At 44.1% G+C, this 27,740-nt stretch overlaps 1 protein-coding gene and 1 pseudogene across 4 annotated transcripts in view; one reads left to right on the forward strand and one right to left on the reverse strand.

The window, feature by feature from the left end:
- The window catches only part of ABHD2 (abhydrolase domain containing 2, acylglycerol lipase), a 119,748-nt gene that overhangs the window by 33,038 nt on the left and 58,970 nt on the right, over positions 1-27,740 (reverse strand). For all 4 annotated transcript variants that reach the window (XM_055417797.2, XM_088829631.1, XM_088829633.1 and 1 more), the window contains exons 4-5: positions 9,494-9,669; positions 6,273-6,440 (exon numbers count right to left, since the gene is read on the reverse strand). In XM_055417797.2, the coding sequence (XP_055273772.1) occupies positions 6,273-6,440; positions 9,494-9,669 (344 nt within the window). The remainder of the gene's footprint in view (positions 1-6,272; positions 6,441-9,493; positions 9,670-27,740) is intronic.
- LOC148774561 (F-box only protein 27 pseudogene) lies at positions 20,635-21,504 on the forward strand (annotated as a pseudogene).

Raw genomic sequence — 27,740 nt, forward strand, 5'->3', positions numbered from 1 at the left:
AGTGCCCGCGTATGTTCTGGGTGGGCTGCGGCATGTCTCAGAGATCAGGCGCCTCCTTCATGTCACATCCAGTTACCCTACACGGAGGAGGCTGACGTGAGTGGAAGCCAAATACAAGTGGAGGGAAGGAGATTTGAAAGAGTTAGTTTAAGGAACCTTTCAGCCAGGTGCAGTATATGGGACCCGATTCCTATCCTGAATAAATTATAATCAGAAAGGAAAAACAAAAACAAAGAAGTCACTTGGGGAAACAGAACAGCTGTGAAGGAATACTGTTAATGTTTCAGGTGTGATGATGGTTTATGTTTATGGTATGGACTGACTTGTGTCCTCCCCAAATTCCTATATAGAAGTCCTAGGCCCCAGGACCTCAGAATGTCTCTGTTTGGAGACGGAGCTTCTAGAGAGAGGTAGTAGAGTAAAAATGGGGTCTTCTGGGTGAGCCCCGCCAACCCAGCACGGTGGTGGCAGTGGTTCAGTTGCTCAGTCATGCCCAGCTCTTTCTGACCCCATGGACGATAGCCCGCCAGGCTCCTCCATCCTTGGGATTCTCCAGGCAAGAATACTGGAGTGGGTTGCCATTTCCTCCTCCAGGGGATCTTCCTACGCAGGGATCAAATCTCCTGTGTCTCCTGCACTGGCAGGCGGATTCTTTACCACTAGCGCCATTTGGGAAGCCCAACTCGATATGACTGATATCCTGATTAAAGAGATTAGGATGCAGACAGAGATGTGGACACAGAGACTCAGAGAGCCATCTCCAAACCAAGGAGAGAAGCCCTGGCAAACCTGCCAACATCTTGAACTTGGACTTCTAGCCTTCAGAATTACGAGAAAATACATTTCTGTAGTTTAAGCCACCAGACTGTGGTATTTTATTTCAGCAGCCCTAGCAGGCTAAAACAAAGAGTACGTGTATCTTAGCATCACACACTGAAACAGTCATAGATGACATGACAGGCTGCCTGCCTGGGATTTGCTCCAAAATAGTCTTTGAAGGGGGACACAGGAAGGGGTGGTTTATAGGTGGAATAAGATTGGCCAAAAGCTGAGACATTGTTGAGATTGAGTGATGGGTTTATCCTGAGTTCATTTTACTGTGCTCTCTACTTTTCTATAGTTTGAACAATTGTATAATAAAAAGTTGAAAGAAGAAGCTGAAGAGGAAAAAAACAATGTGAAAGAGCCACATCTATGGTTCTCCACCCTGGGGCGGGGGGACCTTGTATTCTTGGGGCCTGGCCCCTGGCGTTGGTATCTTTTAGAAGTTCCCCAGGGGAATTCTAATCTTGATAACCACGGACCTACACTAAGAGCCAGAAGTTCTTTATGGGAAAAATAAAGAAAGACTTCAAGGGAAGTCCCATATGCCTGGATGAGAAAGTACTATGACAACAAACTTCTCCAAGTTAATTTATACAATAAAATTCTTATTCCAAAACTGTGATACAGGGGCTTCCTGGTGGTCCAGTGGTTAAGACTCCACGCTTGCAGTGCAGGGGGTGCGGGTTCGACCCCTAGTCGGGGAGCTGGGATCCCACGTGCCTCACGGCCAAAAAAACAAAACGGAAGTGATATTGTAACAAATTCAAGAAAGACTTTAAGAAAGTGGTCCATATCAAAAAGCCTTTAAAAAAAAATTGTGGTACAGTGTGCTAGAATTCACCAAAATCTACTTTCCCTCTCTGGGAGGAATGCACCTCTCCCACCAACTGAAGTTAGGCTTGACCATGTGATGTGCTTTGGCCAATCAGTTGTGACTTCTATGGGTACTACTCTGGCTGGAAGCTGCTCGGTGAAACTGTGTCCTTGAGTGAGGACGGGGGTGGGACACAGAACCCCTCAGCCAACCCAGGATGGATTTGTTGTCTGAGGAAGAAATAAATCTTTGTTTTTAAACCACTGAGATTTGGGGGTTGTTTCCACAGCATAATCTAGTCCATCTTGACTGGTACAGAAATTCAGCACAGAACTTGACAAAATAATTCTCAAGTTCAATGGAAAAAAATAAACAAGCAGGAAAGTCTAAAGCACACACTAAAGAAGTGATGAGTCAGGGTGAATCTTATCAGAAGTTAAGTGATATCACAGAGCAACAGTAATTAAAAATGAATAATATTAGGTGTAGAGGGATTTTCCTGGTGGTCCAGTGGTTAAGACTCCCTGCTTATTAGTGTCCAACTCTCTGAGACCACATAGTCTGCCTGGCTCTGTTCGTGGAATTCTCTAGGCAAGAATACTGGAGAAAGGTTTTGCCATTTCCCTCTCTAGGGGATCTTCCCGACCCAGGGATCAAACCTGGATCTCCTCCATTGCAGGCAGATTCTTTACCATCTGAGCCACCAGAGAAAAGCTAAAGTCATATCAACAGCACTTTGTCGTTCAGTCGCTGAGTTGTGTCCGATACTTTGCCACCCCATCGAGTGCAGCACGCCAGGCCTCCTGTCTTCCACTGTCTCCCGGAATGAACAGTGCTTATGGAAGCACTAATACTTTCTCAAAGCTACCAAAGATGTTTTTGTTTGGATTTCAACAAAGCACTGGAGTTCTGGATTTTTGACCTAAGGTCACATTTGTTTGACCTTATTAACTGATGGTTAAACAATGCATCTCAACAGGTCAAAGATGTACTGATAAACAAAAGAACTAAATAGCACAGCTAGAAAAATTATCCATATCTTCTAGGTCACCTGTCTTTCTGAAATACTACTTAAATATAACACACTATAGGAATTTACTTCTAAAATTCTGATGAAGCAAACGGTGACAGCAACAAAGAAGGAAACAGTTAAATTACTATGAAAAATGTGGGGGCTGAGTTGGCCCTACATGGACTCATCTAATCCCATGGCTCTTCCTTTCTGATGGCCAGCCTAGCTGTGCCATGCTCTTAAAAGCAGCTGTACTACTGTTTCCCCTACAGCTCTTCCCTCTATTTATGAGCTCCAACCATCCTCACCAATTTTTTAAAAAATATTTATTTATTTGGCTGTGCAGCCAGGTCTTTAGTTGCCGAACGTGGGATCTAGTTCCCTGATCAGGGATTGAACCTGGGTCCCCTGCATTGGGAGCACGGAGTCTTAACCACTGGACCACCAGGGAAATCCCCATCCTCACCTTGAGGAGCCAGTTCAAATGCTTCTTCTGGGAGAACACTTCCTTCCACGAATAACTCCTTGCCTACAGAGAGAGAGGCTGGTCTCCCCACACTGCAGTGGTATGCCCACCAGACCCTCTCTCTACTGGTTCACTCATCATCCATTCCGTTCCATCGCTCAGTCGTGTCCGACTCTTTGCGACCCCGTGGACTGCAGCCTAACCAGGCTTCTCCGTCCATGGGATTCTCCAGGCAAGAATACTGGAGTGGGTTACCGTTTCCTTCTCCAGGGGATCTTCCCGACCCAGGGATCGAACCCGGGTCTCCCGCACTGGAGGCAGACGCATTAACCTCTGAGCCACCAGGGAAGCCCAATACTGTGCTGTAATTATTAGTGATATTCCCATCTGCCCCTGGAGAACTTATTTATCTTGGCCACACAGACCACTGCTAATCTCTCACTAGCACTGATGGATCTTTAAGTATCTGAGTAAGTTGAACATTTAATAAGCTGTTACTGTATGTTAGGCACTCAATTGCTGGCTAAGTCCTTACCCCACATTTAATTGTAAAATTGTAATCTTCACTTTGCTGGTGAAGAACCTGGAATTGAGGTGAAGCAAACTCAAGGACACACGGCCAGTCAGTGGCAGGGCCGGGGTGGCTGGTCTGTGACCACATCCCACACTGAGCAACTCTTCTCTTCTCCTTTAGACACTAGACTTCCGGACTTGGGTGTGAATGCCTCCCTAATCTAATTTCCTGTCCCTATAGCCCTGGCCCCGCTGTGAGGCAGCGGCCTGGACCAGACACACCCAGCTCTTCTCCGAGGATTCTGGAGCCTGGGGCGGCCAGATCCAGGCTCTCATCTTGCCCGTTTTACTTACTGGCTCTGTCTCTCTGCTGAATTACCTAGCCTCTCTGTGCTTCAGTCTTTCCATCACAATTTTACTAACCGCCTCGAGGGCTGCTGTGGAGGTGGGAGGGAGTCTGTCCATGGGAAATGGATGTTTCCCTGTGTTGGGCACATGATCAGTGTTCTCGCTGGTATTTCTTGTCTTCGTGGCACTTCATGATTTTAGCACTTCATGCTCCCATCCCAGATCAGGTGGCCAAGCAAGCCATATGTCCCCATTCTCTACTCGTGAAGATAAATTTGTATATCCAAGTACAGGACCTTATTTTTTTTTTAAGATTTTTTTTTAATGTGGTCCAGTTTTAAAGTCTTTATTGAATTTGTTATAATATTGTTTCTGTTCTATGTTTTGACCCTTTGGCTGCAAGGCATGTAGGATCTTGGCTCTGTGACCAGGGATTGAAACTGCACCCCATGCATTGGAAGGTGATGTATTAACCACTGGACCGCTAGGGAAGCCCCAGAACTTCTCATCATTCCCCATTGTTTTCATTTTAGTTAGATTCTGTTTCTGTCTTTTGGACCCAAACCTGTCGCCCACTTACTCACTATTCCCCACGTGCCTCTTGTTCAGTCGCTAAGTCATGTCTGACTCTGTGACCCCATGAACTACAGCACGCCAGGCTTCCCTGTCCTTCACTGTCTCCCGGAGTGTGCTCATGTTCCTTGAGTCAGTGATGCAGCCATCGGTGCTCTGTCACCCCCTCTTCTGCTCCTGCCCTCAATCTTTCCCAGCATCAGGGTCCCATGTTCCTGTCTTATGTGTAAATCTGGGGTTTCACATATATCTTCAAGCCACTAAACAAACTGTTGTACAGAAGAGAGTCTGCAAAATGGGTGTCTCCAGGTGGGAGTGCACACTGAGGGGGAGCCCCCAGCCAGGCACAGAGCAGGTAAGCCCGCTCATGCTTCCCTACCTGCCCTTACATGCCACCAAGGGCAGAATAAACCAGACAACCTTGTTGGAGGACAATCTGACGATATGTATAAACATGCATAAGAAATGCTGACTCCAAAATTCTACGCCTGGAAATTTACTCCAAAGAAGTCATTAAAGAGAAGAAAAAGATTCTACACAAAAATATTCATAGCTTCATTATTTAAAATGCTGAAAAACTTTAAATAACCTAAATGACTACAAAGAGGAATGGTTAAATAAACTATAACAGGGTAATTGGTGGCTCAGAGGTTAAAGCTTCTGCCTCCAATGCGGGAGACCCGGGTTCGATACCTGGGTCGGGAAGATCCCCTGGAGAAGGAAATGGTAACCCACTCCAGTATTCTTGCCTGGAGAATCCCATGGACGGGGAAGTCTGGTAGGCTACAGTCCATGGGATCGCAAAGAGTCGGACACGACTGAGCAAGTTCACTTCCTACACTTCCTAGGGTAATCACAGCAAGGTGGCTCTTTAAAAAGATTAAATGACTATGCATCTTTATGTGAGTGAATATAAAATTATTTAAATTAAGTCACCATAGATATACACCCTATGACTGCACTCAAAAACTGTACACATAGATCAAAGAATGGGAGGAGGAAGAAACAGAAAATTAGTTAAAATGGTGAGATTATAGATATAATTTTCATTTGTTTCCCATGAAAACACATTAGAATTGATTTTATGAACACTCCACAGGTTGGTACATATATACTGACACATATTTTAACTGTTTATTATTTATGAGTGTTCACAGTTAATCTGAAGGGAGAGTTAAATAAGATTCAAGAATGAGCAGTCCAGAACACAGAGCCTTACCTAACATAGGACGACTTCAATGAAAGGCAAGAAGCATGTGTTTAAATATGAGATTCAATTCCTGTCCTCAAGCAGCCTGAAAGCCACTGGGTTGTTAAGGTACCAGATTCCCTTCCCACTGGCATCCAACAGCCTCATCACAATGCTTGCCCGCCAGTCACAAGAGTCCTGAGGGATGCGCGAAGGGCATTAACTTACCAGCAGGGGGCGCTGTGCAAGACCTTCCCCTTTGAGTTTTAGCTCTTGCCCCTGCGATGGGTTGAGAGAAGGGTGGTTCCAGCACCTGGTGGTTCCAGGGCCCCACTGAGCTGCTGTTGGGAGGCATAGATTCTTAAATGCCCTGTTGTTACAACTGTGTGCCTCACCAGCTCTTGCACATGGGCACAAACTCTAAACTCAGAAAAGTAAGGCAGACGCAGACGTAGCAGCACACTTGCAGTGGGAACAGAAAAAAAAAAAAAAATGTTGGGAGGGTCTCCGCTTGGCCGTGGCCCCAGCTTACCATAGGTGAACATGCGTGGCGAGGTCAGCTCAATGTTGGGTAAGGCGCCCAGGTGGTTCAGCACAGCGCACCGATAGCCATTTTTCTGGGCATAGTCGACAAAGGTGCGGATGTACTGCTTCTCGCTGTGATTGGCAATTCCAGGGCAGATGACCATGGTAATATCATCTGTAGGGTGGAGAAGGAGATTCTGAGATCGCCAATAAATACTGACATGGTAAACAGACACAATTACACTTCACTGGCTTAGAAAACCATAGGAGAGAATTTAACATTCATCTTTTCACTCTACTCTCTGAGACAGAGTAACTTTCCCTTCTAGCTGGAACTATGTCAGTGCTTCTCAAATTATTTACAGTGAAGGGTCAGTTTTTAAAAAGTTTCAATCCCATATGGATTTTTTGAAAAATACTGCTTTTGAAAAATAAGATGCTTTGAAATAAGATGCTTTTGAAAATTTAGATGCTTTTGAAAAATAAAATACAGTAAAAATTAATTACTAGAAAAATAAAATGAAGAAATACAAATCTCAATTTTTATTACTAGATTCAACAGATATAAAATTACTCTGTCAAACTTCCATACAAATTTCTGAGCATCACTCTTAATTTCTATATGAAATTCTGTATGAATGAATCAATGAACAGAAAAATAAAAAGCTGTGTTTGCACAGACTTCTTTGATTCAGCAATTTTACTTTCAGGTATTAATTCTACAAATATATGGTACATACACAAAGCAATACATCTGCAGTAATGGCAAAACTCTGAACATAATGTACATGTCCAGAAACATGGGTCTGGTTAAATAAGTTTTTGCATATCCAAATGAAGAAATATTATGTAGTCCTTAAAAATAATGAGACATCTTTATATACACTGTTAAGGCAAGCTCTTGGACATGAGTTTGAGTGAACTCCGGGAGTTGGTGATGGACAGGCAGGCCTGGTGTGCTGTGATTCATGGGGTCGCAGAGAATCAAACACGACTGAGCGACTGAACTGAACTGAACTGAAGGCAAGCTCTCCAATAGGTATTAAGTGGAAAAGAGCAAGATGCAAAAAAAAGGCTATGATATGCTATCATTTGGGGGTGGGGGAAGACATCTATATTTATAAATGCATCCACTAGCTCTGGAATCATACACATGAGTCCTAACAGTTGGTACCACTGGGGTGTAAGGGTGGGAGAGAAACTTGTACTTTTACTGTATGTCCTTTAGTAACTTTTGAATTTTCTGCCATGAGTATGAACTACCTACTTGAAAAGATGAATATGCATTTTTCTTTAAAAGAAAAGTGGTATTTAGGTTATTAAATTTAATCATAAATTTTTCTTCTAAAAGTTGAGACAAATAATTTTTAAATCCTTATGCAATAATGTATAAAGAACATTAACATTTTTAATAAACCTTGAAATTCTAATTTTTGGAATCCTGCCTTAAATTTTATGAATAAGTATGCTTATCAAAGGATTACTTAAGAATAACAAAATTACAAGCAAGCTAAATGTTAAAAAATAGAATGATTAAATTATGTCATGACCACATGGTAGACTATTAAGCAATCATTAAACTTTTGTTATTAAAGACATTTTAGACTTTTCATGATATGGGAATATACTTATAATGTGTAGTAACTGAAAATTTTCAGTTCTATTTACATAGAACTGAAGGTAAATGGAACAAAATGTTAACAATGGTACGCAGGGTGTAGGATTATTGATGATTATTTTCTTTTTAAAAAAAAGTTTCTATGTTATCTACATTTTTTAAAGTGAGTATTTATTCCTTTAGTTGTCAGAAAAAAATTTTAAAAAGGGGTGAAAAAGGGCTGCTTTCCTTAAGGCATTTCTTGGATGCAAATACTGCTTTCCAGAACTACCTTCATCAATTCTTTCTGGGCCCAGGGGTGATAGAAAGACAGAGACAGTTGGAAAAAAAAAGAATAAAAGTTTTGTGTTTTTCAACTTTCCACCTCCGTCCTAGAAGAGCAGACTGGTTAAATTAAATTTTGTGCTTCAACAATAGAAGTCAGAGCACTAGATGCGAGGGGAAAAAAAATTTAACTGAGTTTGGTAGAGAAGTAAAAATTTGAAAGATCAGCTACAAGACTACAAACTCACTGTGAACTCCCAACTTATTCATTTATTCATTCTTTCTGTGACTGTTTATTGGACTCTGGAGGATTCCAACATTCCAGCAGACAGATAATAAACCACCACACAAATAAGTTTAGAGAGTGGCAGGTACCATGGAGAACCTGAGCAGGAAGGATCAGAGACCATCCCTATGAGGAGGTGACGTTGGAGCTCAGAACTAAGTGACAAGGGAGCAGTCCTGTGAAAGTCTGAGACAAGCATTTCTGACAGAGGGAACATAAGCTACGTTGTCACTAGCTACTCAGCAGTTCTAAGTGCTTTAAATAACTGAGAGCTATAATAATATACTTACTAAAATTTACCCCTAAATATTAACTGAGCTCCTATTAAAAAAAAACAAAACAGGTGTATTTGAATACTATAGAAATCAAAAGACATGTTCTCTTCTGGTAGAAACAACATTCAGAGGATGCTGCCATGTAACTCCACTTCCTCAAAAGTCCTCACTGTGAAGCTTTTTAATGCCTGTTTACTGTGCAGCCTGGACAGAACAATCAGAGTTTTATCAGCACGAGAAACTGTGGTTGTTTCTGAGAAACAAGTGTCCCAGACCCCTGAAAACCTAAGCAGAGGGTACCTGAGAGCCTTTGTTACTTGCTGCTGTCCAACAAAGAAGACTAGCTACACTGCATCTATAAGCTTCGGTTTCCTCATCAGTAAAGTAGCTATAATAAGGCACTGACTTTTCAGGGTGGTTGTGAAGATTAAATGAGATGATAGTATATACGAAACACTTAGACTAGGCCAGCTTCTGTTGCTGTTATCAAACCAGAGATCTGATCCTGGGCTCCAAGTTCTTACATAAACCTTTCTATTTCGCAAGAGGACTAAAAAACTGTATTCAACAATGCTGTCTGCAGAGCCCTACAAGGCACTCGGCCAGCACATGCTGGAGCCAGTCCTTGCAGGTGGTAGCTAAGTGATGCACCTCAGCTGATGTCCTGTGGGCCCCCTGGATGCGATGGTGACAGTCAGTGGCTTGAGCATTTATAGCGAGCTCCCTCAGGGATTAGTGCTCACTCCCTGAGGGCTGGCCCAATCCCACAACCCGAACTAACTCACCTCCTACACAGTGCTCAGCCAAGGGCTCGAAGAGGTCAAAGGTCGAAGTGGCTCCATCAGACATGGTGATGAACTTCCGGTGCCCATACGGGTGTGGCGACCTCACCCTTCCCATCTTCCCATACAAGGCTGTTTGGATGTGTCCACTTTTCCCCCAGATCAATGGTGGGATGTATCTGAGAAAGAAGGAGAGGAGAGGTCAATTTTCCTACACTCTTGGAATAACGCTCTAAAAAACTCTTGGAGCAAAAGCTTTTCAACTTTTTTTTTCCCCTGACAAATTCTGTCCACTAGGCACAAATAGGATATTTTTTTCAACCTTACATTCAGGCCATGATTTACTCCTTTTCCCACTAATGCATCAGATTAGCTTTAGAAATCAATCAGGACATGCTTATATAGACAGGATTTCAAATTGAAGGTGTTAATTAACTCAACATGGGTTATTTCCATAATGTAGAACAGAAAGAAATCAACTAGTACATTGTGAACACATGCTACTTGACAGGGTTAGCCTCATTATCAAATGAGCTAATGTATATAAAATAGCTAGCAGGCGCCTATGCACACTAAATGCTCACTTCTTTGCCTTCTCCTAATAAGGCAGCCATAGCTGCAGGGGTGACCCCATGAACACAAACCTGCTGCCTTTGTTGAACTAGGAAGGGCTGCAAAGCTCCTGAGAGTCTGTCAAGTGCCTTGTGCGTGTCTGTGTGTGTTGGGAGGGGCAGCATTATATGCTCTGGAGAATGTGCTGGAAGGGCAGAGCAATGTAAATATTTGTTGGATTAATGAAGGATAAAGTCTTGTTAGCACAAGCAAGGCACGACACCACCCTAATAACTGTCCTTCGTGAAAACACAGAGTGACTCTGGTCATCAGAGGTAAGTGCAAAAATCACAAACTAGTTAATTACTGGGAAAAACAGGGTGCTCCAAGTTACAATTAAGAAATGATTACAGTTCATAATCATAGTTTACAGATGATCCCATCTCCTGAAACTGCTATCTGTTCCTTTTCTTCAGCTTTGAGCCCCAGCTTGATGGTCAAGCAGGATTTGGTACTGACGTCAATCCTTTACCTCTGTAGCTTATCACAGTGGTGAACATTTTGTTAAGAATTTACCTTAAGGTGTGTTTGCTGATTCGAGACTATCTTTTCTATCAGATCAGATGATCCTAGATCCTTTCCTTAAACCAGATTTACTCTTTTTTCCTGGTAATTCATCAACTCTGTTAATTAATTCATCACAAGGTTTAAGAGAAGGGAAGTTATCACCTTAAGCAAGCCAGTTCCCAGACATGCTGCTTTTGTGGGGGCAGGGAGGACAAGGAAGAGTATTTTAAGACCTAAGGACATGAAATCACTTGCCAATGTCACACCACAGGTGCAAATCTCAATGCAGAGGCCATGGCCTTTGGAAATCAGGCAAAGGCATTTATAAGAGATGAGTGGATTATGACAGCAACAGAAAGCAAGCCTATAAAAATAACATCAGTTGGACAGTTGAATTCTACACAAGATTTAGATAATAGAATTTATGAAGGGTTTCAGACTACTGAGGGGCTTCCCAGGCGACTTGGTGGTAAAGCATCCACCTGCAATGCAGGAGACCTGGGTTCAATCCCTGGGTTGGGAAGATCCCCTGAAGTAGGAAATGGCAACCCATTCCAGTATTCTTGCCTGGGAAATCCCGTGGACAGAGGAGACTGGCAGGTTACAGTTCATGGGGGTTGCTGAATAGTCAGACACGACTGAGCAACTAAACAACAAAAACCCTGTTAAAAAAGGATGAGGATGACCGTCAGACTACTAAATTGGACAATAAATTGTGCATAGGGGTAGGGGAGTGGTCCAAGAAACTAAACTTCCAATCGCTCCTGGAGGAAAAGTTAGGAGAAAATTTTGTTTATAATGTAAATTAAAATGGAAATGTTCTGAGGTTAAAAATGACAGAAGAATGGGTTAAATTTCATCTACTTATTTTCTGATCTTGTTTGGAATACAATATAATCTTAGAGAAGATGACAAAAGAATAAAATTTCCATTTGGCTTGTCACAGATTTCCTGTAAAATCATGACACATGTGATGACCCTGAGGCCATGCTCCAGATTCAAGGTCCTGTCAGCACCTCTGAATCTTGGCATCTGCCCCCCTCAAGTGACCTCTTAGCCTCTAGTCTTGTTCTCGCCGACTCTGGCATCCCCCGACCAGTGGAGGGATAACTAACACATAAACCTGGCCACAGTCCTCCATGCTAGAGTCCTAGTAGCTTGGCTTAGGAGGCCCACCACACTCTGGTGCCTGCCTGCCTTTTCTGCCTAAGCTCCAAAAAACCTGAACCATCAGCCCAGCTCCACGAGCTATTTTTATCCCAACTACCTTTGCGCAGGCTGTTTCTTCTCCCTGGAAGAAGGCTCTCTCCTTCTCTCTTTCTTTTAAATAATTATTCATTTAAAAAATTATATGTATTTATTTTTGGCCACGTTGGGTCTCAGTTGCCCCAAGCAGGCTCTTTGTCGCGGTGTTTGGGCTTCTCTCTAGTTGCGGTTTATGTAGAAGTTGTGGCATGCGAGCTTAGTAGCCCTGTGGCATGTGGGATCGTAGTTCCCTGACCAGGGATTGAACCCAAGTCTCTACATTGGAAGTCCCTCCTTCTCTCTTTTTACATCCAATTTTTTCTCCTGCTCAGCTACTACCTGTCTCTCAAGAGTCACTTCCTATCAGATTGTTGGGAGAGCTGCCCCTTCTCTGTGCCCCCTGGTAAAGCACCCTGCAACATAACTCCATTCCAGCACTCCTGAGGCTTTGTTAAAATACACTCTTCAAGAACACTCCTCCCTGCCACCTGTGGGAGCCAGGCTCATTCTCCGTTGCGTCTGTCCTCATGGCACTAGACACACACTAAACACTTAGGGAGGACTTGAGGATGAAGAGTACAGACCCACTGGTGTGAAAAGTGAAAGTCGCTCAGTCGTGTCCGACTCTTTGCAACCCCATGGACTATACAGTCCATGGAATTCTCTAGGCCAGAATACTGCAGTGAGTAGCCTTTCCCTTCTCCAGGGGAATCTTCCCAACCCAGGAATCAAACCAGGGTCTCCTGCACTGCAGGTGGATTCTTTACCAGCTGAGCCACAAGGGAAGCCCTCTGAAAAGTCAAAGATCTGATTAAAATATGCATCATAATAACGTGAACTTGGCTGTGGCATGATTGGTTTGGCTGCTGATCTCTTTCCAGGCTACTTAGCACTGTTCTCAGACTGGGTTGGGATGAAATTCTCAAGTCGTGTGTGCCTATGTGCATGTGCGTGTGTGTATGCGAGTAAGTGACTGCCTCAGGGTCATCTGGAACCTTCAGTATAAAGTCAATTGTGCACAGAGGTTTCATAATCTATCATTTTATGACACTACCACCTACTGATGAAACACTGTCTTTAATTAACTTCACGGTAACACAACACAAGGGCTTACAAAATTGAGTTTCTGCACAGCATGTACTGTAGTGGAGCTTTACTGTGTGTTTTTGTTTACATAACCAATCCACAGATCATAAGAAAAACATTAAGGAATGAAAAATCAGAATAGGTGTCTAGTTACATGGTTTAGCTCAGCGAAGAAATCTGGACCGAAACAATGGAACATTTGAAATGTGCATGAATATGGAAACATTTAAGAAATGCCGCTGAAATAATACATGGAGGAATATGTTTTACTCTAACTACCCATGGGGTAGTTCATCCGAAAATACAGCTGCCAATAATTCTACCTATTCCTGTCCCCGAAAGCCACTCTTCCGTTAGGAGCTAGAAACGTCTGCACACCCTGTGAGTCCAGGCGGGCCTGTGATTTGTTTGGACTGGTAGGATGTGGTGGGAGGCCTGATGCCCAGACCTGGGCCTGGCCCTTCAGGAATCTGGCAGCTTCTTCTTGTACCTCTGTGGAAGCCTGGTGCTGTGCAATAAAGAGGGGCTTCCCTGGTGGCTCAGACAGTAAATAACTCACCTGCAATGCAGGAGACACAGGTTCGATCCCTGGGTCAGGAGGATCCCTGGGAGAAGGGAATGGCAACCCACTCCAGCATTCTTGCTTGGAGAATTCCATGGACAGAGGAGCCTGGCAGGCTACAGGCCACAGGGTCACAAAGAGTCAGTTGTAACTAAGCGACTAAGCACATCATATGCAACAAAGAAGCCGGGCCCTTGACTACACAGTGATGTGGGGAAATACGGAGGGGGCAGAGAGGATGAGAAGTAAAAGCTAGAGCCTGGGACTTCCCTGGTGGTCCAGTGGCTAAGAATCCACTTTCCAATGCAGTGGCCTTGGGTTCGATCCTCGGTCGGGCAACAGAGATACCACGAACCACAGGGCAACTAAGCCTAAGAGCCACAACTAGGATCCGTGGAAGCCAGAAATAAATAAATATTAAAAGAAAACAAGAGCTACATGCATTTTAAATGTTACTGTATCACCAAACTGCCTCCCCAAAAAGAGGGACAAATTTACATTCCCACCAATTGTGTATGAAAGTACCTGTTTTCCTCACTTTTATCAATAATTGGTATTATCAATCTTTTACATTTTGGCTACTTTGATAGGCAAAAAATGGATATTTCACTTCAATTTGTGTTTCTTAAGGTTGATCCAATCTATGGCCAAAAGTTTCTTATTTGAATTTGCATTTCCTTGATTCATATGCTTATTAGCAATTTGTATTTCTTTTCTGTGAACTGTCTATTCCTATCCTTCGTCCATTTTCTACTATGCTTTTCTTTTTTATCATCCCTACATTAAGTCATTGTATATATTATATTTTGCAAAGGTTTTCTCCCAGTCTATCCCATTTATGTGTGTGTATGTGTGTGTGTGTGAATTAACTTCACAAGCATGTGCTGAGCCCTACTGCAGTCATCATGAGATGACTCTCACAGCCGTGGTTTGGGATGAGCAGAGGCAGAAAGGAGCGCTGTAAGGCCCGAGACCCACCATTCCCACCCACCGCCCTGCCCTTTATGGAGGGGCTGGGGCAGGAGAGCTAGTGTGGAAGTGGGAAAGGCCTAGTCTGGGATCTTAACACCTGAAAACATCTCCTTTTTTCTTTTAACTACCATGTACTGTACTGCATATTTTAATTTTGTCTTTCACCTTATATAACTTTTATGTGTTGTGGCTAAATTTGTTAATTTTCTCTGTTAAAACCTTTGTGTTTTGCATTTTGTTTTCAAAGATACTATTCCAACACCCAATTATAAGTACATTCCCAATACTTCTGTTATTCCTATAGTTTTTAAAAATTACTCTTTTAAGTCCACTTATTTTTGAAAATGATGTGAAGATTTCATTCATTTTTTTTTCCTGACAGTTAGCTAATTGTCCTCATACCATAAATGGCCCATCCTTTCCCTACTGTTTTTGACTGCCATTTTAAATATATACCAAGTTCTCAATGAAATATTTGGATTTGTTTCTGAATTTTCTATTCTGGTTCATCGATTTCTTTGTCTATTCTTGTGCCAATATGGTATCCCTTTAATTAATATAGCTTTATGGAGTATTTTGAGAGTTGATAGTACAGGTCTACCTCACTCAACATTTTCTTGGCAGACTTTTGGCATTTTAGTTTCCAGATGAACTATAGGATTAGTTTGTTCTATGAAAAATTTAGGATTTTTAAATTGTAAACACACCAAACACATACTACTTTGGGAAGAATTGACATCTTTACAGTTTGGCTTGTCCCATTCAAAAACATGGTGTATCTCTCCATTATTCAGGTATTTATGTCTTATAGTAAAACTTTACAGCTTGCTTCATGTTTCAATACTGAGTTTTCACTATACTAATTTGCTTATTTAACTTATATGCAGAGTACATCATGAGGAACGCTGGGCTGGAAGAAGCACAAGCTGGAATCAAGATTGCTGGGAGAAATATCAATAACCTCAGATATGCAGATGACACTACCCTTATGGCAGAAAGTGAAGAGGAACTCAAAAGCCTCTTGATGAAAGTGAAAGAGGAGAGTGAAAAGGTTGGCTTGAAGCTCAACATTCAGAAAACAAAGATCATGGCATCTGGTCCTATCACTTCATGGGAAATAGATGGAAAAACAGTGGAAACAGTGTCAGACTTTATTTTTTTGGGCTCCAAAATCACTGCAGATGCTGACTGCAGCCATGAAGTTAAAAGACGCTTGCTCCTTGAAAGGAAAGTTATGACCAACCTAGATAGTATATTGAAAAGCAGAGACATTACTTTGCCAACCAAGGTCCGTCTAGTCAAGGCTATGGTTTTTCTCGTGGTCATGTATGGATGTGAGAGTTGGACTGTGAAGAAGGCTGATCGCCGAAGAATTGATGTTTTTGAACTGTGGTGTTGGAGAAGACTCTTGAGAGTCCCTTGGACTGCAAGGAGATCCAACCAGTCCATTCTAAAGGAGATCAGTCCTGGATGTTCATTGGAGGGAATGATGCTAAAGCTGAAACTGCAATACTTTGGCGACCTCATGCGACGGGTTGACTCACTGGAAAAGACTCTGATGCTGGGAAAGGTTGGGGGTGGGAGGAGAAGGGGACGACCGAGAATGAGATGGCTGGATGGCATCACCGACTCTGTGGACATGGGTTTGAGTGTACTCCGGGAGTTGGTGATGGACAGGGAGGCCTGGCATGCTGTGATTCATGGGGTCGCGGAGAGTCGGACACGACTGAGTGACTGAACTGAACTGAACTGAATTTGGATTCATGTCTACATTTTTAAAAAAATACTCTTAAGAGTTAGCATCTGGGCGTGTTTTACTCCTGACTCCCAGAAAGCAGAAGTGATGCCTTCTACTTCTTTACTTATCGAAATGGGTATTTTGTCCAATGTCATGCTGTGGTCAGTGGTTAATGAATCCTGTTACTAAGAAACAAGTTGGAAGACCACAATAAAATCTAGAGGCCAGTATGTCTTTATCTTCTGAACATACTTATAATCAACATCTGGCTATACTAACAGAATTGCCCAAAGGAAAAGCCCTCAAGGGAAAATTTAGACCTCCCTCCCACCCACATCCCTCCTGACAGGCACACACACACACACTCCCCCCACCTTTGGGCAGATGCAGTTCACATAAGCAAGCACAGATGGTTGCTGGGCTGTTTATAAGACAGTTGGAAAAAAAGCTAATGCTCATCTTTGGCCTAAATCTGTGGGTGACCGATTCTTTCCTCTGGGACTTGGGTCCCTTGGATGTATTAATAGATCAAACCACTTTATAGCTATGGGACCTAGACTTAGCTGTTATTCCCTTTGATTCTCTCCAGCACCTATCTACCAAGGTGGTTCCAGGCTTGGCACACAGTAGGTGTTCAGGATATGTTGTCTGAATTCATCTCCCCCACCATGACTCCCAGCAAGTCCTTCCCAGTGAACCAAATGCCCATTAGCAGCTACTTCTTGGCATTTTTTGTTTGTATCAAACAGGCTACTTGGGTTAAAGCAACAACCCAGCCCCGACTAACTTAACTCCTCTTGTATTAGAGGGATGCTGGGGTGCTCCCCAAATGGACGAGAGGCTGGAGCAAGCTTGAAGAGTGCAGGATCTGGGAAGGAAACCAGGGGGCTGCTCTAGCAATGTGCTCTTTACACAGTCAGCAGTATCACTCCCTGCAAAGAGTCAATGTCCCAGGAGGGAAACGTCTAGAAGCAGGGAATTTCAGAGTGGGCGGGCAGGGCTCCTTGAATTACTACTAACGTGCAATGTGAGAGAAGAACGTCCCCCAAAGGAAACGTGTGTGCCCTTCGAGAGGAGGAATGGATGCTGGGCGGCAGAAAAGTGACAAACATCATTTTCAAGGCTTTTAGCTGGACTTGTCTTTGCTTCAAGAGCTTTTTTTCAGGACTTCCCTGGTGGTCGAGTGGTTAAGATTTTGCTTTCCAATGTAGGGGGCATAGGTTCCATCCCTGGTCGGGGAACTAAGATCCCACATGCCATGGGGCAACTAAGCCCATGCGCCACAACTACTGAACCTGCCTGCTCTGGAGCCCACACATCACAACTGGAGACACAACCCAATAAATAATATTAAAAAGGAGGCTTTTTCAGTGCTCCTGACACCCTACAGCCCCCATCATACCACAATGCTTCTAGTTCTCCCAAAGTCTCCTCTTTCTTTTTGTTCCTGTTCCCCAAACCTGCTCCCAACTCAGTATTTTCCCATCATTTTGAAGTATCTGCTTTGAAGTATCTGCTTCACTTATGACACAGCATAGCTCAGAAACAGGCAACCTACTTGCTCAAGTGTGTTTTTTCCCACACACACTTGTCTTTATAAAGGCAAATATTATATATATATAAAGTTTGTGTTGTTTTCTTTAAAGGAGACATCAAGTAGAGTTTTTATGACTCCTGGTCAGTGATTTTTACTGACCTAAATTAACACATGTTACATAACCCGTCATTTTGCCCCCACTATCTTTCACCGGGATTCCCTAGTAGCTCAGCTGGTAAAGAATTCGCCTGCAATGCAGGAGACCCTGGTTAGATTCCTGGGTTGGGAAGATATGTTGGAGAAGGGATAGGCTATCCACTCCAGTATTCTTGGGCTTCCCTTGTGACTCAGCTGGTAAAGAATCTGCCTGCAGTGCGGAAGACCTGGGTTGGTAAGATCCTCTGGAGAAGGGAACGGCTACCCACTCCAGTATTCTAGCCTGGAGAATTCCACGGACTATATAGTCCACGGGGTCCCAAAGAGTTGGACACAACTGAGCAACTTTCACTTTCATCTTTTTGACGTAAAATTCACGCAACATGGGATTAACCATCTCAAAGTCTATAATTCAGTGGCATTTAGTACATTCACAACATTGTGGAATCATCACCTTTACCTAGTTTCAGAACATTTCACCACTCCATAAGGAAATGCTACACCCATTACACAATCACTTCCTCCCCTCCCCCTGCCCCTGGCAACCACTTATCTATCTGCTTTCTGTCTCCACGGATTTGTATAGTCTGGATATTTCACATAAATGGAACCATACAATATGTGATTTTTTTGTCTTGTAAATTTTCACCTCCATTATGTTTTCGAGGCTAATTCATGTTGTAGTATGTGTCAGTACTTCATTCCTTTTTATGGCTGAATAATATTTCATTGCATGGATATATCACACTTTGCTTATCCATTCATCTGTTGATGTATACTTGGATTATTTCCACCTTGTGCCTATCATGAACAGTGCTGATATTAACATTTGTGTACCAGTTTTTGACTGAATACCTGTTTCTAATTCTTTGGGGAAACACCAAGGAGTGGTATTTCTGGGTCATCTGGTAATTGCATGCTTAACTTTCTGAGGAACCTCCAAACTGTTTTCCATGGCAGCTGAAACACTTTTACATTCCCATCAACAACATACAAGGGTTCCAATTTCTCCACATCCTTGCCAACACCTGTTATTTTCCATGAGAAAAATTATTACAGCCGTCATAGTGGGTATGAAGTGGCATCTCCTGTGGCCTGATTTGCATTTCCCTAATGATTAATGGCACTGAAAAGCCCTACCATTTTGACTCCAGGCTATTTCCTTCCACTCTATCTCTGCTTCTATCTCTATCTCTAATATTAATCATAATTTGGCTACTACCAGTAAAAAAGAATTAAATCAGAGTAAAATTGGTAACAGTTAAAATGGCATGTGGTATAATTTAGTATTATGTTGGATACTAAATTATGCTGAAGCTCTATACTTTGGCCACCTGATGTGAAGAGCTGACTCATTGGAAAAGATTCTGATGTTGGGAAAAACTGAGGGTAGGAGGGGGCGAAAGAGGATGAGATGGTTAGATAGCATCACCGACTCAATGGATATTAATTTGAGCAAACTCTGGGGGACCGTGGAGGACAGAGAAGCCTGATGTGCTGTAGTTCATGGAGTCGCAGAGTGGGACATGACTTAGTGACTAAACAACAACAATAATTTAGCATTGTCTAAATTTTGACAAAAGAATCCATTTTCATAAAAGCATTTAGACTTGCAAAATTTAACCTAGAGAATTGGTCTTGATGAAAAGAAAAGTCACAAGAGAGCTTTCTACAGAAGAAGTTATAGTCAGTAACACACAATATGAACAAAAAACTGAATCCAAGCTTTGCATTTAAAGCTAAATGGAAAACAAACCTGATGGAGATAAAATTCAATTGTATTATATTAAAAAAAATCAGCATGAAACTAAACTGTTTCAGTAGAATTTGTTCCTAAAGATAGTTTCTCTAAAATTCTTTCATGGTAACATAACTCTGATGAAAGTACTTGCATTTAAAATGCCCTTAGGTTCAACCTCTCCTGAGCCTTCTCCCTGCGGGAGTGCAGGTGGTTAGAACCCAACTGGAGGGCCCTCTTCCCAGCTTGAACCAGACAAGATCAGAATCAACAAAGTAGATGATATGAACTGAAAAGTAAGGAGGCAGTGAAGACAAGATCCCAAATGCAGGGTCCACTTGGGGGCCGTGGAGATCCGTGGGAGAAGTCCTGCTTCTCTGCCATCATAAGGAAGTAGGAGGGCCAGTGATTTCACAGAGAAAAAGGAAGTGGGAGGGAAGAGTCACCAGACTCTAATTATCTGCAAGAATGAGATACCTGTGAAGACAAAGGTCTGGAAGCTCACTAGAGCAAAGAAATATCACCAGGACTCAAACTCTTCATGACTTCAGGCACATTAAGGATTCCCCCCCCAGGGCTTTTCCAAAAGAGTCAGGAATATCCGAGGTGCTAGTTATGGTTCCATCACCACATTTATTTCCTGCTTTCAACACAGAACATTTTATTTACTTATAGCACTTCACAATTTATCAAAATCTTTTCTGTACAGGATTTCATTTGCCTTTAAAAATTTTATTCTTAAGAATAATTTAAATCATTTTTTTATTTATGTTATCACAGGGCTGTTTGTTATTTAAAAAAAAAAGTTTGTTTTTTTTTTTTGATCATGCGGTATTTGGGATTTTTCTACCCTGACCAGGGACCGAACCTATGTCCCTTGCATTGAAAGCACCACAAGACTGCCAGGGAAGTCCTAGATTAAATAATTTTTAAAAAGTAAAGTATAGAAGGGAGGCAAGGTGAAGGCCCACTGGTGAGGAGCTTTGCTGAGATGCAGGCAGCCGCAGGGCCTGGCGAGGAGACCACGGGGGCCTCAGCCTCCCAGGGCCTGTGCGCCTGTATTCCCGCTGCCGACCCCGAACCCGAGGAGGCGCCCGGCTTAAGCCAACTGCCCATCGAGATGCTCCTGGAAGTGCTGAGCTACCTGCCGACAAGCGTGCTGCTCGAGCAATGCCGCCACGTGTGCTGGTACTGGTGCTACCTGGTGGACACCCGGGCCGTGTGGCTGAGCATCTTACCCTATAGCCACGCTAAGCTGTGGCCCGTCCTCCGCACCTGCCTGCCCCCAGACGACGACGACGACCCCAGGCCCTGCCTCCTGGGCCGCTTCTGCGAGCGCAGACCCTTAGGACGCAATCTCTACCCGAACCCCCGTGGCATAGATGCCTTCCTGCCGTGGAGGACACTCAACTGTAGAAGCTGGAGACAGGGGGAAAGCTGGGAGGAAGACCGCAGGGTAGTTCCCGAGAACTCTTTCCAGCCTTTCTACAGGTGGTGTTACAAGAAGCAAGTGTTGGACCTGGAGAAGGAGGGTCTGTGGCCGGAACTCCTGGATAGTGGAAAGATTGAGATTTGTGTCTCTGCCTGGTGGGCAGACCAAGAAACCTTGGTCTGTCTGTATGAACTAATTGTCCGACTTCTAGATGCCGAGCAGGCCCAGCTACATCATTTCTCTCCTAGTCCAGTCCATCAAGGTAGAAGCAGTATCCCTTTTAAGACCAACCACGTGTTCTCCAACCTCAAGAAGGGCGTCCGCTTTGTGTCTCTGGAACACTGGATTTGGGACATGGGGTTCCTGCCTGAGGACTATGGAATCTTCGTGCCTAAGGCCAGTGTGATTGTACGGGTCTGTCAACTCTAGTGGAGGATTGTCCTTGTTAAACAACCTGAGTGTGCCTTCCAGCACCATTGGTTGGGCCACCTCAATGACCAAGGGCTTGTAGTTCCTGGCATCCTGGGATCTCCTGGGTCCAATCAAGGGTTCCACTGGGCCCTGTCTTTAAATTCTACGAGAAACTATGAGAACGTTTTTACATCAGGTCTGCTGGCTGCTGCTGCTCTAATACAGCCCCTGTTCTACGGAGTGGAGACACACAGGTGAACACAGGGAAATGGTGAGAGGGCTCCTCACCCTCCCCCCACACGCCAGGCCCCTCTGGCTCTTCCCCTTTACCCTCTGCCCTTCTGTTCCTGCTGCAGAGGCATCATTGGTTGCTTCCAAGAAGCCCTCTCCTCACCTCCGAACTAGAAGCTCAATCCCTGTGGCTGAGTAATTCCAGCCCCTAAACTGTGATTTCAAACCTGGGACCAAGACTCAAGAGCTGAAAGTAAAACTAGCTCAAAAAATGTTTGGAGGCAGAGGGTTCTGCCCACGCTGTGAGCAATGAATTGGTCCCCTATATACAATTGCTCTGAGTTGTATAGTGTATAAAATTATTTTGTTACTTTGAAATTCTTTTTAAATATGGAGAGAGTAAATCAGGAATATATCTGTCGATCATAGGTAATAAAATTTTGCCAAAGCTGAACAGAAATACAGTGTTAACAGCTTGATGACTACTCAGTTCAGAGTAAGGCGTTGTTTCAGTCGAGAGAAAACTGTTCAGAAGAAAACAACTGTAGAAGGCATTCTCCAGTCAAGAGAATGGAAGAGTCAGAACCCTATTTCCTAAGCTCTAAGGAAATCGTGGGATTAGAGATGATCAGTCAGGGTTAGAAGTTTAGGCGGGTGGTGGACGTGGGCACAGCGTCACAGTGACACCACATTTGTGACATTCTGGTCATGAGGGTGAGAGAGAACCGTGCAACTGCAGGATCTGGCTGTCCCCACCCCAGTCCAGGAGTCATGGCTGCCCCCTCCCTGCTGCAGGGTCCCTAAGGAGCTCCAGGTCTCCGGATGGAAAGCAAATGAAGCTGCTGCTGCCTTTGATGTGTCCACCCTGAAGTGTCCCCCCACCTGCAGTAGAAGATGGGACACAGCCCGAGGGGGAGGGTACTTCGTCACTTTCATCAAAAGGGAAGTGTGACAGGTTGAAACTGACCTGAGAGTCATGACCACATGTAGTGTGTGGTTCTGGAGAAGATAAACTGGTTTGGACAGTGAAACTCTGGAGGATATTTTTGGGTCAGCTGGAGGACTTTGGATAGAAGGAATATGAAGCAAGCATTCACAGGAAGGGAAAGGTGGAAACGATTGCCTGAAAAAAGAACCATATAATTTAATTTTGATGTATATGTACTGCAGTCTGGGGTGCTGCAGTACCTTGGGTAGCAAAGAGTTGGACATGGCTTAAGGACTGAACAACAATATATGCTTCTGTCTACATTGTGCATATATGCATTTATACAGTTATTTTATATATGCCACATTAAAATAGAATAGTATGTAAAAAAAAAATAAAAACTAAAGTATAGTTGATTTACAATGTTGTGTTAGTTTCTGCTGTACAGCAAAATGATTCAGTTACACCCATATATACGTGTTATTTTTCATATTCTTTTCCATTATGCTTTATTACAGGATATTGACTAGAGTTCCCTGTGCAACACAGTCCAACCTTGTTTTCATTTGCCTTTGGTAACAAGTTTGTGCAATGGGCAGCTGTTGGCAACCATGGGGACCCTGAGGCCCAGAGTTTAGCCATGGTCACTCTGCTAATCAAGGACAGAGTCAGGACTTCAATTGAGTCCTTGATGACCACTGTGTCCAGTGCTTATCTGGATGATAAAACAGGCATGATGATGAAAAAGAGATATTTTCATTCCAGATACTCCTATGATTCTCTTAGTCATCCTTTAAAAATATTACAGTTATCGAGAACTAGTGCAAATGAGCCTTAACATATCTTAGTCAGCAGGCAGCCTCTAGCTTTAAAAATACATCAAATTAGCATATGCGTATTCCAGAGTTGTCCGTTTTTAAGACTATGGCCAATCAGGGGCTTCTTAGCAACATGGGGAGCCCTGGTAGCTGCTCCTGATATAAATCCACTTATTGAGTCAGAAGCTGGTGACACCCAGGAGAAAGGACAAAGGCTCAGACCACATTCTGGGTCTTCGGTGAGTGCAACAGTCACGGCAAAGGGGCCATTCAGAAGTGATCCCTTCTCCTGTTTTAACTTTGCTCTCTCCTCCACAGGGTCATTCTGTTAGTGGAGTGGGGTCATGTCTCACCCGTAGTCTGATTTTCAAATTAAAAGTTCAAACTACCAGCTAAAGTCAAATCACCTTCTGAATACCCTACAGGCAGGAACATACTGCTTGTCCGTGAAGTCCAGGCTGTTCTCGTCCAGTGCCGGGCAGATGGCTGGGACTGCATTAACACAGGTGACCCTGGTGACCTGAGGTTAGGGTCGTGTTGTGAAACCCAAATGTTTAAATGCAAGGACATAGCACGATGCTCCTCCCTTGCAGGAGAAGCACACAGGCCCTGGCACTGCTGGTGGGGATGTGAGGCTCCCAACCTACACAAGATGGGGCTGAGTGCGTCCAAGTAGAGAAGCCGCCTGCGGGACCAGCACAAATGAAGAGTGAGTGTGTGGGTGTGGGTGTGTGTGTGTGTAAGTGTCTGTCGTTCTTGATGTAAAGAGCTGAATCTACACAAGCTGAGTTATTGGACTGGCCAAAAAGTTCATTCAGTTTTAATTAAAAATAAAATACATACCTTTTCATATACACCAAGAACTGTATTGAACAACGTATTCACTACCTGAATGAATTTTTTGGCCAACCCAATATATATGATACAGCTCCAACTGAAGACTAGAAAGCATATTGGGCCAGTAATTTACATATTGCAAGCAACATTTTTTTTTTTAAGTATTAATTTTGTTTGAGCACACTCAGTTGCTAAGTCATGTCTGACTCTTTGTCAGCCCATGGACTGTAGCCCGCCAGGCTCCACTGTCCATGGGGTTCTCCAGGCAAGAATACTGGAGTGAGTTTCCATTTCCTCCTCCAGAGGATCTTCCCGACCCAGGGATAGACCTGTATCTCCTGTATTGCAGGCAGATTCTTTACCACTGAGCCACCTGGGAAGCAGTAATTTAGTTTACTCCCTGCCTAAGTTCCACACACTGAGCAGATCTGTCTGCAGGATTCTCTCAGGCATCCATGGTCACCTCGGGGATTCACCTAGAACTTGCTCTTTAGGTTTAAAGGGTCATCTGTGATGACCTAGAGGAGAGGGATGGGATGGGGGTAGGCGGGAGGTAGCTCAAGAGGGAAGGGAATTTAGGTATACATAAATCTGATTCACTTTATTGTAGAGCAGAAACTAGCACAGCATTTTAAAGCAATTATACTCCAATTAAAAAACAAAAAAAAGGTTATTTGGTAAAATGAAAGACACCTTCTCAAGGGTTGGTGACTTTCGAATGTCAGCATCTGTGAACATAGCACTTGACTGGAGGCCCAACCAGTCCACGGCCCTGACTGTGCTCCTGACACAGCGGCTCACTCCACAGACTCCAGTCTGCCCTCAGCTTCGCTCTCCTGCAGAGCCCAATCCCGGGGAACACCTCAGTGACACCGGCAGAAAGGGAGGGGTCATGGTGTCTTGGGAGACCCTCCCGAGGGACAAGCTCCCCTCGCATCAGGCCCACAGAGTGCTGCCTCACAGCAGCTGCTCCTGTTTCTTTCTTGGGAACCTCTCATTCGAGTGGCTGATAATGTCCTGCCTTGGCCTTGAGCCGAGATGCCGGCCGGGGGTCGGGGCCGGTGCTGGGGCCCTTCCCTCAGCCTCTGCAAAGAGTGCTCTTCTCAACAGGCCCTCAGAGCACAGCCTCAGGTAAAGAAAAACAAATTTTCCATTTCAGCAAAAATATCTGACCACTGAGAAGAGAGATGACCTTTTACTCTGACCAGGAGGTTTGTTTGGAGAGTGAGCACATGGACCAGAAATGGCTCTAGAAGCACGTGGCTGGTACTCGGGACCCAACCAGAGATGTCATCGAAACTCCGCCGGCTGCGCCCTACTTTTTTTTTTGGCTCTTACATGTTGAGTCAATATAGTTCAGAGATTAGTGAGACACAGTGCCTGACCTTAGAAGGCTCACATCCTGGGGGTGGAAGCACATGAGGGAAACACGGACAACTACTCACAGAGAGGAGGAGCGGGCAATGGGGTCAGAAAGGATGGATGAGGGGCTGTTCGGGGAGACTGAGTCACATGACTGAGAAGTACCAATATAACTCAATACCTGATGGGGAGTGTTAAGGACTGAATGTTTGTGTCTCCCCCAACATTCATATACTGAAGCCCTACCTGGCTCCCCTACCACCTGTCATGATGGGATTGGTGTCCTTATAAGTAGAGGATGAGAGACCAGAGCTCGCTCTCTCTCTCTGCCGTGCAAGGACACAGTGAGAAGGTGGCCACCTGCAAGCCAGGAAGAGAGCCCTGGAAACAAAGCAGGAAACAAACCTGCTGGCACCTTGATCATAGACCTTCTAGCCTCTGGAACTTTGAAAAGTAACTATCTGTTGTTTAAGCATCCCAGTCTACGGTGTTATGTTACAGCAGCCTGAGCTAAGATAGGGAGTCTAAGGTTCCCAGAGAGTGGGCAAGTTTCTGAGTATCCAACCTCTGGTCAAGGACTGGGCTGGTCATGTCTTGCAGTGTTTACAACACCTCTGAGCGATGGTATCGCCCCCACTTTACAGATGAGAAAAATAGAGTCTTGACCTGCTTGGTATCAGAAAGTCAGGATTAGAGCACCAGACCTCTTGCATTCTGTCCAGAGCTGTTCCTACCATGCCACACTCCAGATGCATCAACTCCCTCAACTATGACTTAAAACAACAAACGGTTTTGTGCCAGCTCTTTTCTGTCTGATCAACTGGCAGGATGTTAGGTTAAATCATGTTTTTCCAATCTGATCATTGAATTTGTTGGAACTTCTCTTTGGTGTTCTGAGCACACATTAAACAAACAAAAGAAATTTCTTTGATTTCACGTGTTTTCCACAACTGTAACCAACCTCGTCAGGTTAGTGAAGCTTCTTTTTCTTTTCTGCAGGAGATCCATCTGAAGGGTAATTAATTTGAATACTCACATGGATTATTTCAAGATGGGGCCAGAGTATTAATAAACTCATACCAAATATCTCCCCAAAGATAGTGAGACCCAGGAGAGGGATGGTAGAGCAAGAGGTTGGAGGTACTTCTGGAAAGGTGAGAGGTGTCTGGTTTGGGGAATCATTTTTACCTGCTTTAATTGAGTGAGGATAAATTAATCAACACAAGGATCACTGGGGCAGGCGTGGGTGGGGTGGGGGGAGGGCACGGGGAGCGAAGATTTGTGGCAGCTCCAGATGTCAGAGAACTGATGTCAGGCCTTTGTGTGCATGCGCCTGTGTGTGGGCTAAAGCCTGTGTCCACACAGAGGAGGCGGGAAGGGGCAAAGCCCTTTAGAGTTTAGGGAAACATCCTGCAGACACTTGCTCTGGATCCTGAACTACCAGAGCCTCTCCCGCACAGACTGAGCACAGAACTGCTGCTGCTCCTACCGCAGAGCCCTTGGGTCCCCCCTCTCTTTCCACATCCAGCCTGGCTGGCCCGAAGCCAGTAGGTCTTCTGTGGTCTCCCCACACTGGACCTCACCCTTTTCCGCTAGGACACAGCCCCCTGGAGGGCCCTTCTTTGCAGGAGGCCCAGACGTGGAGGAGACCCTGCATCACGTGACACCAGTCCTGCTGGGGAGGCGAGGCTGAGGCTGGGAAGGGAGTTCATCACTGGCTTTGGAAACCAACACCTTGGGCGTTTTATCTCAAAATGGCACATTCAGCTTCCCCAAGCCCCATTAATAGGCTCATCAGCAGTATGCTTGGAACACAGCATTTTCCCCCACTGGAAGCGAATTCCTCTTCACAGCTGTCACACGCTACATTTTTGAAACGGTTGTTGCTCTGTTCCTGAATTACAGGATGGTGCACAGAAAAATTCCAGTGCACAGAGGGCTGTTTCTGCCTGCAGTGACCAAGAATGGCTGAAGAAAACAAGACGGAAATCGGCTTCCGTTCCTATGCCTGGTTTCTAAATATACACAGGACACTGGCACATCTCTGAACCATTATCTATCTGTCTTGTACAAGCCAT

This window comes from Moschus berezovskii, chromosome 21 (assembly GCF_049115385.1).
Source record: "Moschus berezovskii isolate FMDL1 chromosome 21, NW_MosBer_1.0, whole genome shotgun sequence".
Lineage (NCBI taxonomy): Eukaryota > Metazoa > Chordata > Mammalia > Artiodactyla > Moschidae > Moschus > Moschus berezovskii.